Source organism: Lagenorhynchus albirostris, chromosome X (assembly GCF_949774975.1).
Source record: "Lagenorhynchus albirostris chromosome X, mLagAlb1.1, whole genome shotgun sequence".
NCBI classification, from domain to species: Eukaryota; Metazoa; Chordata; class Mammalia; order Artiodactyla; family Delphinidae; genus Lagenorhynchus; species Lagenorhynchus albirostris.
The window spans coordinates 125,232,287-125,248,140 of record NC_083116.1 but is presented as its reverse complement, the minus strand read 5'-3'; the positions used below and the strand labels follow the sequence as shown (position 1 = coordinate 125,248,140).

Sequence of the window (15,854 nt, the reverse complement as noted above, 5' to 3'; positions counted from 1 at the left end):
CTCCCCTGGGGCCGCTGCAGGCCTTTGAGTCAGGCTTCCCAGGCTGTAAGGGGATGCGGAAACCAGCCGATTTCTCATCCAATTTCTAATTCTGGTCTGTGCCTGGGCGTACAGCGTGTCTTTAACAGACGGCCCTTCTCTTTGCAGAATCGAGCGGGTGATGGACAACAACACCACGGTGAAGATGGTGCCCATCAAGATCGTGCACTCGGAAAGCCAGCCCGAGAAGGAGAGCCGCCAGGGCCTGGCCCGCGTCCCGGAGCCACCCGTGCTGCCCAGCGGGCTCGAGCGGGACCAGATCAAGACGCTTAGCACGTCCGAGCAGTCCTACTCCCGCTTCTGCCTGTACAGCCGCCAGGGCGCCGAGCCCCAGCCCCCTGGCACCCCGGTGCCCACGGCCAAGGACAGCCGGGCCTCCACGCCCACGCTCAGCTACGTGAAGGCCAAAGAGAGGACTGCCGAAGACCTCAAGTCGGAGGAGCTGGCCCGCGAGATCGCGGGCAAGGATAAGTCCCTGGCGGATATCCTGGACCCCAGCGTGAAGATCAAAACCACCATGGACCTTATGGAGGGCATCTTCCCCAAAGACGAGCACCTCTTGGAGGAAGCTCAGCAGCGGAGGAAGCTGCTCCCCAAAATCCCCTCTCCCAGAACCACAGACGAGAAGTGAGTAGACGCCGCCCTGGGTTCTGCCCCCTGGCTGGATGTGGTTTTGCCCGGTGCCTCTTAGGCTTACAAGGGCGAGGGAGTGTATCTGTTTGTCTGTTTTCGTGACTGCTCTTTGGGGACAGATTTCCATAAGTGCTTATGAGCACTCTGGGGCTCTTTTGTCACCCTCCTGAAATTAAAAGCCCATTCTGGGGATGGTGACGTCAGGTCCTGGCAAAGATGTGAAAATATACGTTTCCGGAGATGCCCACGGGGCTTCTTCTCACGAGGCGGTGGTTCTCAGCCGGAGGCTGTTGTCTCCCGCCACGGGACAGTTGGCAATGTCGCGATACACTTTCGGTTGCCACCACTGGGAGAGGTGCCCTGGCATCTAGTGGGTGGAGACCAGGGATGCTGCTTGCGGCTCTGCACTGCACGGGACGGCCCCCCATCAAAGAATGGTCCGGCCCCAAGTGTCACTAGTACGGAAGTTGAGAAACTTGTCACAAGAGGGGTGAAAGTTGAGACTACTTCTTAGTATATGTGTTTATGAAAGAGGTTTTCTGTTGTTGCTTATTTAACTGAGGGAGTGAACTTGCTGCAATAGGTTCCGTAAAGAGCGCTTTCCAGCCCGTCCTTCAGTCACCTGCCCACAAAGGTGTATCTGCTCACATCTCTCCTGTTTCTGTACATGGTCTCCATAAGCATCGTTGACTGACGGTAGGCGGGAGTACCAGGCAGACAGGAAGTCAGGCCGTAGCAAGAGGCAGCAAATGCGGCTGCTGGTAGAAAGGTGCCCGGTGACCTTGGGCGTGCGGCCACGCCTACGGATAGCGGCAGACCTCTCCCCATGGACCTCGGGCTCCCGGCGGATACCATCTGCACTCTCCTCCCTCCGGGGCGAGCCTTCGAGCACCACCTGGCGGGGTGTTTTAGTTCTGACCTCACAACCTACTCCTTCCCCACTCTTGCTGTCTCATCTCTCTAGCTGGTGCCTTTCCGTTAGCACCACCATTTGCCGGTCACAGCCCAGGCTGTGGGACTCGCGGGCACATCTGTGTGTACGCTCAGAGCTAACGGGTGTTCTGATGTTTTGTTACCCAGGAAGGAGGAGCTGACTGTGCCGGCGGCCGTGTCCCTGGCCACCAACTCCACCTACTACAGCACATCGGCCCCCAAGGCGGAGCTGCTGATTAAGATGAAAGACCTGCAGGACCAGCAAGAAGCCGAAGAGGATTCAGGGAGTGACGCCGACCACGACCTGTCGGTGAAGAAGGTAGGGGAGCTGCAATTCCAAACGAGAACGCGCCGGCTGGCTGGCAGGCAGGCCGGCCGGGGGCGGCACCCGGCTCCACCCCGACCCTGGGCCCTGCGCCGAGCGCCGTTGGTGTTGGGCTTCTATGTGGGACGCTGACATTTGGGCCTGTGTATTAAGCCCTTTGTGGGTGAGTCTTCTGTTCTAAAATTGGGCCTCTCTGCCAGGGTCTCTTTGCCATCTCTTTGTAATGAGATCCAGTGTCAAATTAGCTAGGTGGCCATCAGTCTCTCTCATTTTAAGGTCAACTGATATGTCTCTTCTACCCCGGTTAAATCCAGAGGGCTTAATTGTATGACCTTCCGCAAGGCACATGTCCTCTTTGACTACCCGTTTCAAATATCTGTGATCATCTGTGATCCGATGATGTTAATTAAATTCAACAGTATATTGTGAAGTGCGCTGTTAACCAAAAAGCATCATCTGTTCAACTCCAAAAACTCACCCAGGCACTTGGGGATACAGCAGTAGACGAAACAGACTGGAGTCAGTCTTTATTTCCCTGAAGGCACTTGCGTGCTCACAGAGGAGATGGATAGCCAACGTAAAAACAAATATAAAAAAACAAACAGGGCCCCGTGGGCCAATCCCTGCCCCCCACCTGCTCCTGTAAATACAGTTTTATTGCAACACGGCCACACTCATTCATTTACATATGGTCTCTGGTAGCTTTCACGCTACACCAGCAGTGTTGAGTAGTTGCAACAGTGGCTGTGTGGTCCCTGAAGTCTAAAAGATTTACTGTTTGGCCGTTTATAGAAAAAGTTTGCCAACCCTTAATGGAGTAGGTCGGGTGGTCAGAAAACTAAAACAGGGTGAAGGAATGGAGAGAGGTAAAGGAGTATGATTGTAGAGAAGGCTCTGATGAGCGGATGATGAACAGAGACCTGGAGTGATGTGAGCGAATGTCTGGTTGATCTGGGGAGGGTCTGGGGGAGTGGGGTTTGGGCAGCAAGTGCAAAGGCCCTGGGGTGGGAGTTTTGTGACACGTGGGGGAAGCAGCAGCGACCAATAGCTGGAGCTGTGTGGACAAGGAAGGGGGAGGATTAGAGAGGAGGTCAGAGGTGAAATAGCGTGTAACCACGAGGTCACGGTAGGGACATAATTATTGCTATCAGTGCCGATGTCTTCACTACTGTACGAGCTTCAGATCTTCATGGCATGTCAACGGGCCAGACTTGTGACATCTAGGTGTGATTACCTGTTTTTTTTTTTTTAGGAAGGATTTAGCATAGAGGGAGAAAGGAATTGCCCAAGGCAGTCAGTTTCAGAGGATAGCATGTGCTGTTGGTTTAATTCCAGGGGCTTTGAGCATGCGTAGTCAGCACCAGGAGAAGAAGGAGGGAACCAGCATTTGGTGCATTTTTCCGTACACTTGGCATCTTGGAAGGGGCTTTCATAAAAAATACCAATTTGCTTTGACAAGACCCTTGCAAAGGATAATGTTTAATACCTCCTCGTATTGTTAGTTGTTTAAAAAATGCCATTGATTGGTTTCAAATATGATACACAAACCCATTCCAGAAGAAATACCCTGACCCTTGTGTAAGAGAAAGTGACTTTCACTTTAGGAAGTGATAGCCTTTTTTTAATTCAAAAAGGAAATGAAAACTAAGAGTTTTGGTCCTGGGATTTTAGAGGCCCTGTGTCTGGTACAGGGCACCATTTGCTTTCTTCTGGTTGTGTTTTCCACGTTCTTAAAAATAATGAATTTAAAAAAACAAAGTGTTGTTATTCTCATACACCTAGAAAAAACATCCAGTTTGGACAGTTTTAATTCCGTCCACACCCTAGATGCAAAGAACTATGTTCTTTACACTGTGCCTTTGTTTCTCATGATGTACTGAATTTGGGAAGCAGCAGCCTTGGTACCGCTCCTGTCATCTGTCTGGGGCCTCTTCCGATTTCTTTGGGGGCACGAGATGCCGGCTTTGGGATTGACATGAGACTGTGAGCTTGCCCCCTGCCCATCACCCCACCAGGATTAAATTCCTAAGTCAACTGATGTTTTTGGTTCAGTAAGCGTATGTCGGGCACTTTCACCCCAAGCAGGAAATGCTTTAAGCGCTAGGTCAGTGCTGTCGCTGACCCAGTAGTCCTGTTCTCCTGGCTGCGCTGCCTCTGCTGCCTTTCCAGTGCCCTCATATCTACGGTGTCACGCGCTTACGAAGTGTGCACGGGACGAGGAGAAGGGAGGGCCGTGCAGGTGCGCTTGGGAGGACTTGATGGCTCGCTTGATAGGAAAAATGCTGCATGGAGACCCTCTTTGGAAGCATCGTCCTGAGACACAGATCACCCGTATCAGGCATACGCAGTGTAGGGTGCCTCCAGTGCTTCAGCGGGTCTCCCGAGGTGGTTTGATTTCTTTTTTTTTTTTTCCTCCTGCCCAAATAGTCCCTGGGATGGGGCAGTGTCTACCGAACGGTAGCGGTGAGCTCGGAGCAGCTTCTCATGCACACTGGCAGTCTTGCCGGCAGCGGCTGTGGACAGGCGCCTACTGCATGCCAAGCAGTGGGCTGAGCCTCCGGGGATTTCACCCATCTTCATGTTAGCCCTGGAGGTCGGGGCAACTGCTCCCTGCTTGGCTCTGGACACCATCCTGGAGGGTTTCACGAGACTGAGCCTTCTCCCTGCCGAGCCCTGCGGACTCCGTCTCGGGCCAGAGTTTGGAAAGTGCCCCAGGACGGGGCGGGGGGGGCGGTGGACGGCACGGACCATTTTCATGGGTCTGTTGTACATAAAATAGTGTTACTCACTGTGGAGCAACAGACTGAGTTTAAAAATCCTAATCGGACTTAACATTCCAACTAATTGTTTAATCCTCATTTGGGTGCGGGCAGCAGAGCACTGCCTCCGTTTTCATCACCCCAGCCTCAGGCTAGCACAGGGATGCGTTGGCCTCCTAAACCCCACGTAACCTGCCGTGTCCGTCGACACGAGGTTGGTGGACTCGTGCAGGGCGGGTGGCAGCAGGGTTCCGAAAAGGACAACGGGTGACTTTGCTTCTCGCCGTTGGCCCTTCACCGCTCACTGTGTCAGGGCGGGCCGCCGGTTGGCATCCGCCATGCGTGGGTTTAACAGCAGAAGCACGTCCGTAGTCATGGGAACAGGGTATTTCTGGGGAAGGCTTCCCTGCTGGACCCCTTCTGAGCGGTCCTTGTAATTTTTCTCAAATGTGATGACCCACGAGACAGACAATCTGCTTTCTCTGCCCCTCAACTCGGACCACATGGTGCCGCTTCACTTCAGGATGGTGACCGATTAAAAGGTCCTTTGTACGTGTCATTTTTGCTCTGTAAAAATTCGTCATTTCGAGAGCTGGCAGGAGGGGGGAATGGGGAGCTCGTACTGAATGCTCGGAGTTTCCGTTTCGGAGGATGGAGAGGATGTGGAGATGGGTGGCGGTGCTAGCCCACAGCACCGTGCATGCCTCAATGCCACAGAACAGCACACGAGAAAAGAGGCGGGACGGTAAACGTTGCAGCATGTATATTTCAATGACGTTTAAAGAAGTCATTTATTTACATTTTGGTCAAATGGAGATCAGTACTTTATTATTGTGAAAGACTTGCCTAAGTTCATTGACATCCTTCATTTGTCTTAATTTTTATTGCTCATTCTACATGGAAGACACGTTTTAATCACGGAGTTCAGTACCAGACGTTCAGTACCAGACTCAATAACTTGTGTGCATGTAAGTCTTCCAATTGGGAACTGCCAAAGAAGGAAGCGCAGGGACTTCGCCGGCGGTCCAGGGGTGAGGACTCGGCGCTTTCACTGCTGAGGGCCTGGGTGTGATCCCTGGTCGGGGAACTAAGATCCCACAAGCCGCACAGCGCGGCCAGAAAAAACAAAAGCAAAAAACAAAGAAGGAAGCACAGGGTATCACAGAGGCCCAGAGAATCCTTGCAAAGATACAGGCTGAAACGAGGTTTACCGTGAGTAGCCCCAGGGGTCCCACTCCTGCATAGTCTGATAGGACAGTCACAGGATGAGAATAGGTTTGTTCTGTTCCGTTTCTAAATCAAACGCCAATGATTGAACAGGAAGGCCTTATCCTTCCCCTAGTCTTAAACATCCCCAGTTAGTTAGTTATGGCTGCGTTGGGTCTTCGTTGCTGCACGCGGGTTTCTCTAGTTGCGGCGCGCGGGCTTCTCATTGCGGTGGCTTCTCGTTGTGGAGCACGGGCTCTGGGCGCGCGGGCCTCAGTAGTTGCAGCACTTGGGCTTCAGTAGTTGTGGCTTGCGGGCTCTAGAGCGCAGGCTCAGTAGTTGTGGCGCACGGGCTTAGTTGCTCCACGGCATGTGGGATCTTCCCGGACCAGGGCTCGAACCCGTGCCCCCTGCATTGGTAGGCGGATTCCCAACCACTGCGCCCCCGGGGAAGTCCCCCTGTTATTTACTGATGCCAAACAAGCTGCCGCCCGGCTGAGCTGAGTGGCCCGCAGATCCGGGATGGGTGAGGGGGTGCCGCAAGGCGGCCCTGACCGCGTCCCCTGCCCTGTGCCCACAGCAGGAGCTCATCGAGAGCATCGGTCGCAAGCTGCAGGTGCTGCGGCAGGCGCGGCAGAGCCTGCGGGAGGACATGCAGGCCAACAGCGCGCTGGGCGACGAGGTGGAGGCCCTGGCCAAGGCCGTCTGCAAGCCCAACGAGTTCGACAAGTTCCGCATGTTCATCGGGGACCTGGACAAGGTGGTGAACCTCCTGCTGTCGCTGTCCGGCCGCCTGGCCCGCGTGGAAAACGCCCTCAACAATCTGGACGACGGCACTGCTCCTGGCGATCGGGTAACTATGGCCAGGGCTGACCTGGAAGGCGGGGGGGGCTGTGGCTTTCCTGTGGGGGGTGGAGCAGACCGCTGGGAAGCCTCTTTCAGCCGCCGCGGCCACCTGTCCGCCTCATAGCGCAAGACGCCGGTTGAACGCCCAGGGCTTGCTCGCTCCGTCCTTGTAGCGGGGGTGGGGGGTGGAGGCGAAGCGGCGCGCGTCCCGGAGAGTGGACCTCTTCTCGTATAGTCCCACGACCGCTGCTAGTGTCGGTCTCTTCCTAGAACGTAGTCTGTTTGTAACCTTTCCCCACCGCAGGTTAAGTGGGTAAGTGGAGCTCCCCCACTGCCTGACGAGTCCTCGGCCCCCAGTGACAGTGGCGTTTGATGGTGACTTGGTTGCTGGGACTTCACAAGAGGGCCGGCAGGGTCTAGAATGAGTCTAAGAGCTGCTCTGCTTTCCTCCTCCCTTCACAGCAGTGCAACTTGGGACATTTCTTAGTGGGTCTGCGTGTCTGCTCTTTGCACACGCAAGACACCGTCTACCTTACAGGCTTTACTACTTCGTAGGTCAGGTAGCAGGAGCACATCCAGTTTGCTTCTTTCCACATAATAGGCCTTCAAAATGATCATCTTCATCATTAATAAGGCACCTTAACTTCTCTACAAGGGGAGCAGAAAAGGCACCCCTCCCCCTGGACTCCAGGTGAGAGTGGTTTCAGGTTACACAGAAAGATCTTACAAAGCGCGTGGCTTTGAGCCCGTGATCTTTTGTGCTTAGCCAAGTCGTTAGTGACTATCAATCACGGAACGTATTGCATAAGCGTCGAAAAAGTAACTGGGGCTTTGGACCCCGATCCCCTTGGGTTACGTTCGCATTCCATTTTGCTGCTCTTGCCGTCTTTGCCCAGTTTATCTGAAAGAACTTAGGGAAATAACATGAATGGGAAAGAGAGACTTACTTGTAACTGAAATAGTAAACTCTCAAGGATCGATTAAATGAAAAATAGTAATATCTTTGCAGCTCAGCTCATCCTTATCTCCCCTTGCTTGGGACTGACCAAGCCTTATTTAGAATTGGAGGAAGTAGAAGCAGTCACACACCGGGGACCATGCCCGTGGTCCTCCTGGGGACCTGGCTGCATAGCTCCTAACTGCATCCCTAGGGGGGCCGTGGGAGGGAGGAGAAGCAGACAGGCGCTCTCCCCCGTGGCTGTGTGTGGCTGATGCAGCGTCACCTTCGTGGACCCAAAGGAGTGCTCAGTCACCACGCCCAGGGGCAGCACAGTGGGCTAGCCTCCCGTGTGGCCGGTGCCATATGAAACTCTCCGGGTCCGGCAGCCAGGGCTTGGGAAAGCTGCGGCTTGCAGAGACAGGCACGCTATCGAGTGAAAAGATGTGGCCTCAGGCTGTAGGAGGCTTCCCCTGTCTTCCCAGGTAGAAAATGAGCACGCGGGCAGATGCAGACACGTGAATCCCTCCCTCCCATCAGCAGCTTCTAGTTGCCAGGGAGCCCAGCTGACCTTAGTGGCCCGAACCGCATTTCTCGCATCAGTTGAGGTCTGTTTCCCTTTTGGTTGGCATGAATTGGCCTTATACCTTGCCTCTTGCCGTGAAAATACATTGTCTTTGTTTCACAAGCACCTGAAGCTCAAGGTGTCCCCCGGAACAGGTGACCCCGAAAGGGTGTGCAGTCGGGGGCACTTCCCGGAAGCCTCACCCCAGGAGCAGCTTCTGCTGTCAGCCTCCGTTTAATAGCAGCTCACCTTTTCTGAGCTCTTTCCGTGGATCGGCGCTCTGCAGAGCACTCGCGCACCCGGGATGCTCACGCGTGGCCGTGGGTAGAATGTCCAAGCTGCAAGGTGGCCCTGCTGGTGTCAGAAACTCGCACCGAGGACAGGGCGTCCGTGGCTTCTGCCAGCCGGCACTTGCAGACATCTACCGCGTTCACCTCTCCCCCCCTCAGTTTTCATTAAAGTTAGAGAGGGCAGGGGAAGTGGGGGCGCGCCCTGTGGGCAGACAGCGACTGTGAGTGCTGCGTTCTGGCAACGGGGGCGTCTGTGTGACCCAGGGCGGGACCCTCGGAAGGAGAGAGGGCACCTCCCCGACAGGCGCGGTCTCTCCCCCCGCCCCACCGCCCCCTCTCACGGCCTCGGCTACAGCTTTGCTCCCGGGCTGCAGCTCCGTCTGCCGGAAGGGTCTAGCAGTGCTGCCCTGGAATCTCTTTAGAACCTGCGCCTTGTGTCCGTTTGGCCACGGTATTGGCAGGGAAAGGCCTTGGACGCACACCGGCTGCCTCAGCCCTTTGCTCTTCCTGAGCATCTCCCGGTCCTGGAGCATTTCGTGCCTGGATGGCTCCCGTGTCCCTCACGGCCTTTCACGGAGACAGGAGCAAGGGGAGGTGGCAGTGGCCCGAGCGCCAACGGGGGAGCTGGCGCTGGGGCCTCTGCTCCGCGAGGTGCCTCCTGCCCACGCCCCAGGTGCTTCTGCGCGGGTCCCTAACTCGGGTGGCGTCAGGGTCTCCACTGGACCAGCCCCCAAAAGAGCTGCCGGACACCGCTCCCCCCCGGCCCCCCCCCCCCACCGCCACTGCCTGGTCCCCAGCAGGCTCGTCTCTCTCTGTCTCTCCAGCAATCCCTGCTCGAGAAGCAGCGGGTCCTGATCCAGCAGCACGAGGACGCCAAGGAGTTGAAGGAGAACCTGGACCGCCGGGAGGGCATCGTGTCCGACATCCTGGCCAGCTACCTCAGCCAGGACAGCCTGGCCGACTACGCGCACTTCGTGAGGATGAAGTCGGCCCTCCTCATCGAGCAGCGCGAGCTGGAGGACAAGATCCACCTGGGCGAAGAGCAGCTCAAGTGCCTGCTGGACAGCCTTCCGCCCGACAGAGGCAAATGAGGGGCCTGCGGCCCGACGCCTCCCCGGCGGGGCACGCAACAGGAGGCAGATGAAAACCCCAGCCTGGACTTAGGTCCTGGAGAGAGAATCCCTCCCAGAACCAAATGGCCGTTAGAAAAGCAATAATTTCCGTGGGCGCGTTTGGGATGATTGATTGATGTCTTAGTTCCCTGCTGAGCAGAGTGGCTCCCCGTCACCCTTGGCCTGGAAGCAACCCCACGTGGCGCCCGGTGAACGGTGAGTTCCCGAGTACGGACTGAGCTCTGGTCCCGAGGTGCACGCACGTGGTCCTTGCCGGCTCGGGTCTGCCCTTCCGTCTCCCCACGCTGCACCCCTTCCTCCTCTCAGGAGGCAATGAGCGTGTGTCGGGCAAAGCCTGGCGCACGACCTCTCCGGTGGGTCACGGGAGGTGGCGGCTGCCGGCTTCTCCTGTTGGCCCAGAAGTGTTGAGCGTTCGTTGTGTCTGTCCTATAAGGATGATCTGCGGCCCAGCAAAAATCAGGATGATCCTTTAGTAACACTCTGCAAAGGTGAATGGTTTTCCATGTGGTTAAAAACCAACTGTGAAAAGACGAGCGTACATGTTGGGTTCACTCACTCTAAAATTGCCACTTAAATAGCGTTCGCGCTTTAAAACACACGCAAAGCAGACACACGGTTTTAGGACTTCTCGGCTGACGTCACGGTTCAAATGGTATTTTCCTGCAAAGAGAAATTACTTGGCTAAGAGCGTGTCCGGTAAATGTGCTTGCTAGGTGTTTTTTTGCTTAAGGCCGACGCGACATTTCTTAACTTACTCTTTCCCCAGAACATATATTTCGCGTGTGTATGATCCTTAATGACAATTGGCAGTTTCTCTCTTTTTGCCTCTGTTTGTTGCCGTGCCGTAAGGGCCACATACCGTTTGAGAGCCGTTGCTCCGGTCTCTCAGAGGCCCCGGTGGGCCGCAGAGCTCCTAGACCCACTCTTTTTCTGCCACACGGTGTACAGCTCCTGGTACCCTTTTTTAGCGGTTGGAATTGTGAGATGGTAAAGAGTCTGTTCACTAAAGAAAACTGTCAAGCTGTCATTTTCCACTGGACAGATCACAGGCTAGGAGAAAATAACTTGCAAATCATGTATGTGACAAACCGTTTGTATCCAGAATGTATAAGAACGCTCAAACTTAACAGTAAGAAAACAAACAGCCCGATTAAAAGGTGGGCAAAAGACTGAAATAGACACTTCACCAAAGAGGATATATGCATGGCGAGTAAGCACGTGAATCGCTGTTTTAGCCACCAGTGGCGTGGTTCTCACGTACTTCTTTTTAATCTGATCACTGTGGAGTGGTGAGTTTCGTCACAGTGCTCATCTGTTGAAATGTGTGGTTAATGGCGGGAGAAGCCCTCGGATAACTTCACGTCGAGGTCATGTGCAGACTTTGGTTTGATCTGTGAGATCGTTTTACTCCTTATTCCTCTTACTCCTATGAAAGAAGTTTTCCAGCGGCGGGGGGAGATGTCCCTCTGTCAGCAGTGGCTGCTGCCTTACCAAACACAGATGCACGCAAATGTCTTAAAGGACACTAACTAGGCCATACTTCGCCAGCCAGAGGGGAGACTGGACTCCCGGGCTGCCGCAGTGATCTCCGTGCACCCGTAGAGGGGGCCGACCTGGCAGGCGTCCGTGATGCTGGCAAAATAAACACTCCTTTGGCAGCCCACCGACGCCAAAGAGAAATGCCTTTTCAAGTTTTTACTCCTATTCAATTAAGCTATTCCTGACTTGAAAAATCCCTCTTCTGCCAACGAAGTGTCCTTGCCACGTGGTGTGGGTCACTTGCTGTGAAAACTGATCACGTCAGGAAAGGTAAAGCTGGCTGTCCATGGACACCTCCCCCACACACTGCCCCTGCTTCCTCCTTCGGGGAGACAACCACGGTGATTTCAGTGTTTTTAATTGTCACAAAGCTTTTACCTGTGATTCTTTCCCTTCAAATACAGTATTGTGATCATTTTGATGATATGTCTGTAAAATGTGAAAATAGAATTTGCGTCTGTATCCAGCTTTTTGGTGTCTTTTGAGCCCTTTCTCTTCTACATAGCAATATATAGTGCTCTACTGTCCTTTTAACAAAGCACATAGAATCACAACATTCCCGTTTGCCTCTTCAATGGTTAGTGGGGACCCACAGATTGCAGTGAGTCAATGTACATAACTTTGTATATAGTTATGTTATTGCATATAAAGACAATCTGGTGCTAATGTTTTGCCCTTGGCATTCTTCGGTGGTGGCTGATAGCTCACCCTTGGTCATAGCTCAGCTGTGGAATGCTCTGTATAGTGAGATTCCAGTCAGGGGCGTTGCGCCCTTGGAAGATGCGTACAGATTTCACGCTCAATACTTTCACTTACGTCTCAACAGATCATTCTGCTTGACGTTCACAAAATAAATGGTGTCCTTCCGTGAACTGAGCATGTCTTTGATTTACATTTTTTTTTAAGAATTGCAATATCCTTACCGTATATTAGATTCTTCAACCATTGATAAATGGTGGGATTAATTCTATGTATGTATGTATGTGACTATTTCTGCCAGTCTAGTAAAGGGCAGTCAATTTGCAGTCAGGAAAATGTCACAGACACAGGTTGTATAAGTCAGTGCCTGCCACAGCAGTGCTGTGTAACAAGCACTGTAAAATCGCAGCAGGGTCCAGTGAGACGTATTCCGTTAGCTCATGAAATTGGAGACCAGGCTCTGCTCCACGTGCCTGTCATGTTCCTCCTGGCACCAGGAGTTTGGCCTGGGCAGGTCAGTGGCAGATGCATAAGAGAACAAGCCCAGTCCCAGCGGTGCTTCTCCTGTCTCTGGTCAGAGTGCACCTGCTAACCTTCCATTGCCAAAGCAAGGGCTGCAGCCAAACCCAAAGTCAGAGGGTGCGGCATGTGCTCTACCCCTTTAGTGGAAGGAACCATAAGTCCCGTGGCAGAGTGTGGCTACAGGGAGCTGTGAGGAGTTGGGGCCGTTGATGGACCACACCTCCCACACCAGGGCCCGATACCGAAGAGCACGAAATCGTCCAGGACCCGAAGCCAAGTTCCTGGAGCAAAGCCAGCTCTGTCACTTCGGGTGGATGGCTGTGAGCAAGCGCCAGCCTCTCCAGCCTCAGCTTCCTCCTCTGTAGTTGGAGGAGAGCTGTTGTGAGAGCAACTGAGCTGATGTGTTAATGTGCTCAGGACCGTGCCTGGATCAGAGGGGTGCCAGTGGAAGCGCCCACACTTCTGCTGCCATCACTGTATTCTGGACCTGGAGGAAGTGCCTTCCCTGCATCCAAACGCATCTGTCGGAACCACCCAGCACACGGCAGTTGCTCCTGGTTGGCTGATTAGAAACGCTTCTGCTGTGCAGCAGGTTGGTGGGACCCGAAGGTTAGTCAATTGAGAGGGAGGGATTCTTTTGTTTTTAACAAATTTATTTATTTTTGGCTGCATTGGGCTTTCTCTAGTTGTGGCGAGCAGGGGCTACTCTTCGTTGTGGTGCGCGGGTTTCTCATTGCACTGGCTACTTTTGTTGCGGACTCTAGGTGCGCGGGTTTCACTACTTGTGGCATGTGGGCTCAGTAGGTGGCTCGCGGGCTCTAAAGTGCAGGCTCAGTAGTTGTGGCACATGGGCTTAGTTGCTCCGCGGCATGTGGGATCTTCCCAGACCACAGCTTGAACGCGTGTCCCCCGCTTTGGCAGGTGGATTCTTTTTTTTTTTTTTAATTCATTCATTCATTTTGGGCTGTGTTGGATCTTCGTTGCTGTGCACGGGCTTTCTCTGCTTCTGGCGAGGGGGGCTACTCTTCATTGTGGTACACAGGCTTCTCATTGCAGTGGCTTCTCTTATTGTGGAGCACGGGCTCTAGGTGCGCAGGCTTCAGTAGTCGTGGCTCGCAGACTCTAGAGCGCAGGCTCAGTATTGTGGCTCACGGGCTTAGTTGCTCCGTGGCATGTGGGATCTTCCCGGACCAGGGATCAACCCGTGAGCCCTACATCGGCAGGCGGATCCTTAACCACTGCACCACCAGGGAAGCCCCAAGAGCGAGGGATTTTTCTTAACAAGCATTACTCAAAATTAGGAGAGTGAATTTGTGTTTAGAACAAGAAAAAAATTGACCCAAATCACAGATTTTTAAAAAGTGCACAAATGCCTCCTACATTTTATGTTGCCTTCTACCAGGATACTCTGCTTGTCTTACGTGAGTTCTGATATGGTCGAGGAATTCATCGCACAGGGGGCCATGGAAACGCACCTTAGGCTGCTGCTGGGATGGTGCTTCTGGGAGCGTGACCCTTGTGCCACACTCCACGACCCATGGAAGGGGATGCTCAGCGTTTTGCTTCTTCAGGGCCAGCTGCACTGCACACGCTGAGCCAGTCTCAGGCACGGGGACGCAGGGGACGTTGACCCCATCGATAACCTGTCAGCTGTACTGCCCTGTGGCTGTACCCTGAAAGCCCAGGCATCCTGAGTGTGTGTTTTCTGCACTTCCCATTAAAAGAAGAGAACGGAGGGGGGTGTGTGTGTGTGTGTGTCTGCTGGTATAGGCTGAGCATTGAGTCACAGTGAGCCGTTTGCCTGTGTGTGTGTGGGCGTACGGGTTAGTATACGCTGTGCGTTTAGTCACAGTGAGACGTGTATGTGCGTGTCTGTGTGTGTGATGGTACAGGCGGTTCACTGATTCACAGTGAGATGTGTGAGTGCGTGTTTGTGTGTGTGTATGCTGCTACATATTAAGCATAGATTCACAGCCATGTGTGTCTGTATGTGTGTGTGTGTGTGTGTGCTGGTACAGGCTGTGCAATGAATCAGAGAGCTGTGTGTGCGTGTGTGTGTGTAGGGGGCTCAGCACTGAGTTAGTGAGGTGTGTTGTGTGTGTGCGTGTCTGCACACACTGGTATGGACTGTACATTGAGTCACAATGAGCTGTGCGTGTGCGTGTGTGTGTGTATTTGGCTTAGTGTCTACGTGAGTCACACTAAGTTGTGTGTTGTGTGCAGGTATACGCTGAGCATTGAGTCACACGTAGGTGTGTATGTGTGTGTGTGTGTGCTGGTATAGGCAGTTCATTGACAGTGAGCCATGTGTGAGTGCGTGTTTTTGTGTGTGTGTGCTTGTATAAACTGTGAATTTAGTCACACTGATGTGTCAGTGTGTGTGTCTGTATGTGTTGGTATGGACGGTGCACTGAGTAACAGTGAGCCGTGCATGTGTGTGTCTTTGTGTATGTATGTGCTGGTATAGACTGTGCACTGAGTTACAGCAAGGTGTGTGTGTGTGTGTGTGTGTGTGTGTGTGTGCTGGTAAAAACTGTACATTGAGTCACAGTGAGCCGTGTGTGTGTGTGTGTGTGTGTTGCTACAGGCTAGGCATTGAGTCACAGTGAGCCGTGTTTTTGTCCTGGTGCAGGCTGTACAATGAATCACAGCCGTGTGTGTGTGTGTGTGTGTGTGTGTGTGTGTGTATAGGCTGAGCATTTAGTCACAGTTAGCTGCGTGGATGTGTTTCTGTGTGTTGGTATAGGTTTTACGAGTCACTGGGGTGTGTGTGTGTGTGTGTGTGTGCTGGTATATTCTGAGCATTGAGTCACAATGAGGTGTGTGTGTCTGTGTGTGTGTATATGCTGGTATGGACTGCGCATTCAATCACAATGAGCCGTGTGTGTGTGTGTGTGTGTGTGTGTATGTAGTGGTGTGGGTGTGCACTGAATCACAGTAGGGTGTGTGTGTCTGTGTTTGTGTGCTGGTATAATCTGAGCATCGAGTCACAGTGAGCTGTGTGGTGTGTGTGTGTGCTGGTACAGGCTGTGCACTGTGTCAGAGTGAGCCGTGCATGTGTATCTGCTGGTATAGGCTAAGCATTGAATCACAGTGAGCTGTGTGTTATTTGTGTGTGTGTAGTGTAGGCTGTGCATTGAGTCACAGTGAGCCGTGTGTCTGCCTGTGTGTGTCTGCCTGTGTGTGTCTGCCTGTGTGTGTCTGGTGTCTGCCTGTGTGTGTCTGGGAGTGTGGGCAGGTATAGGCTGGGCATTGAGTCACAGTGAGCCGTGTGTATTTCTGTGTGTGTGTGTGTGTGTGTGTGTTTGTGTATGTGTGGCCTGGCATATGCTGTGCACTGAGTCACAGTCAGCCGTGTGTGTGTGTGTACTGGTACGGGCTTTGCATTGAGTAACTGAGGTGTGTGTGTGTGTGGTGCTACAGACTGT

The 15,854-nt window shown here is 53.3% G+C and overlaps 1 protein-coding gene across 9 annotated transcripts in view; it reads left to right on the top strand.

Moving 5' to 3' along the window:
* Positions 1 to 12,077, top strand: part of SHROOM2 (shroom family member 2) — a 142,279-nt gene extending 130,202 nt beyond the window's left edge. For 5 of the 9 annotated variants that reach the window (XM_060137736.1, XM_060137733.1, XM_060137739.1 and 2 more), the window contains 5 exons: positions 148 to 666; positions 1,753 to 1,924; positions 5,594 to 5,657; positions 6,476 to 6,748; positions 9,358 to 12,077. In XM_060137736.1, the coding sequence (XP_059993719.1) occupies positions 148 to 666; positions 1,753 to 1,924; positions 5,594 to 5,657; positions 6,476 to 6,748; positions 9,358 to 9,677 (1,348 nt within the window). In that variant the 3' untranslated portion in view covers positions 9,678 to 12,077. Of the gene's footprint in view, positions 1 to 147; positions 667 to 1,752; positions 1,925 to 5,593; positions 5,658 to 6,475; positions 6,749 to 9,357 lie in introns of those variants that run through there. The other 4 variants (XM_060137734.1, XM_060137731.1, XM_060137732.1 and 1 more) reach the window with 3 other exon arrangements.
* Positions 12,078 to 15,854: the final 3,777 nt, after the last annotated feature.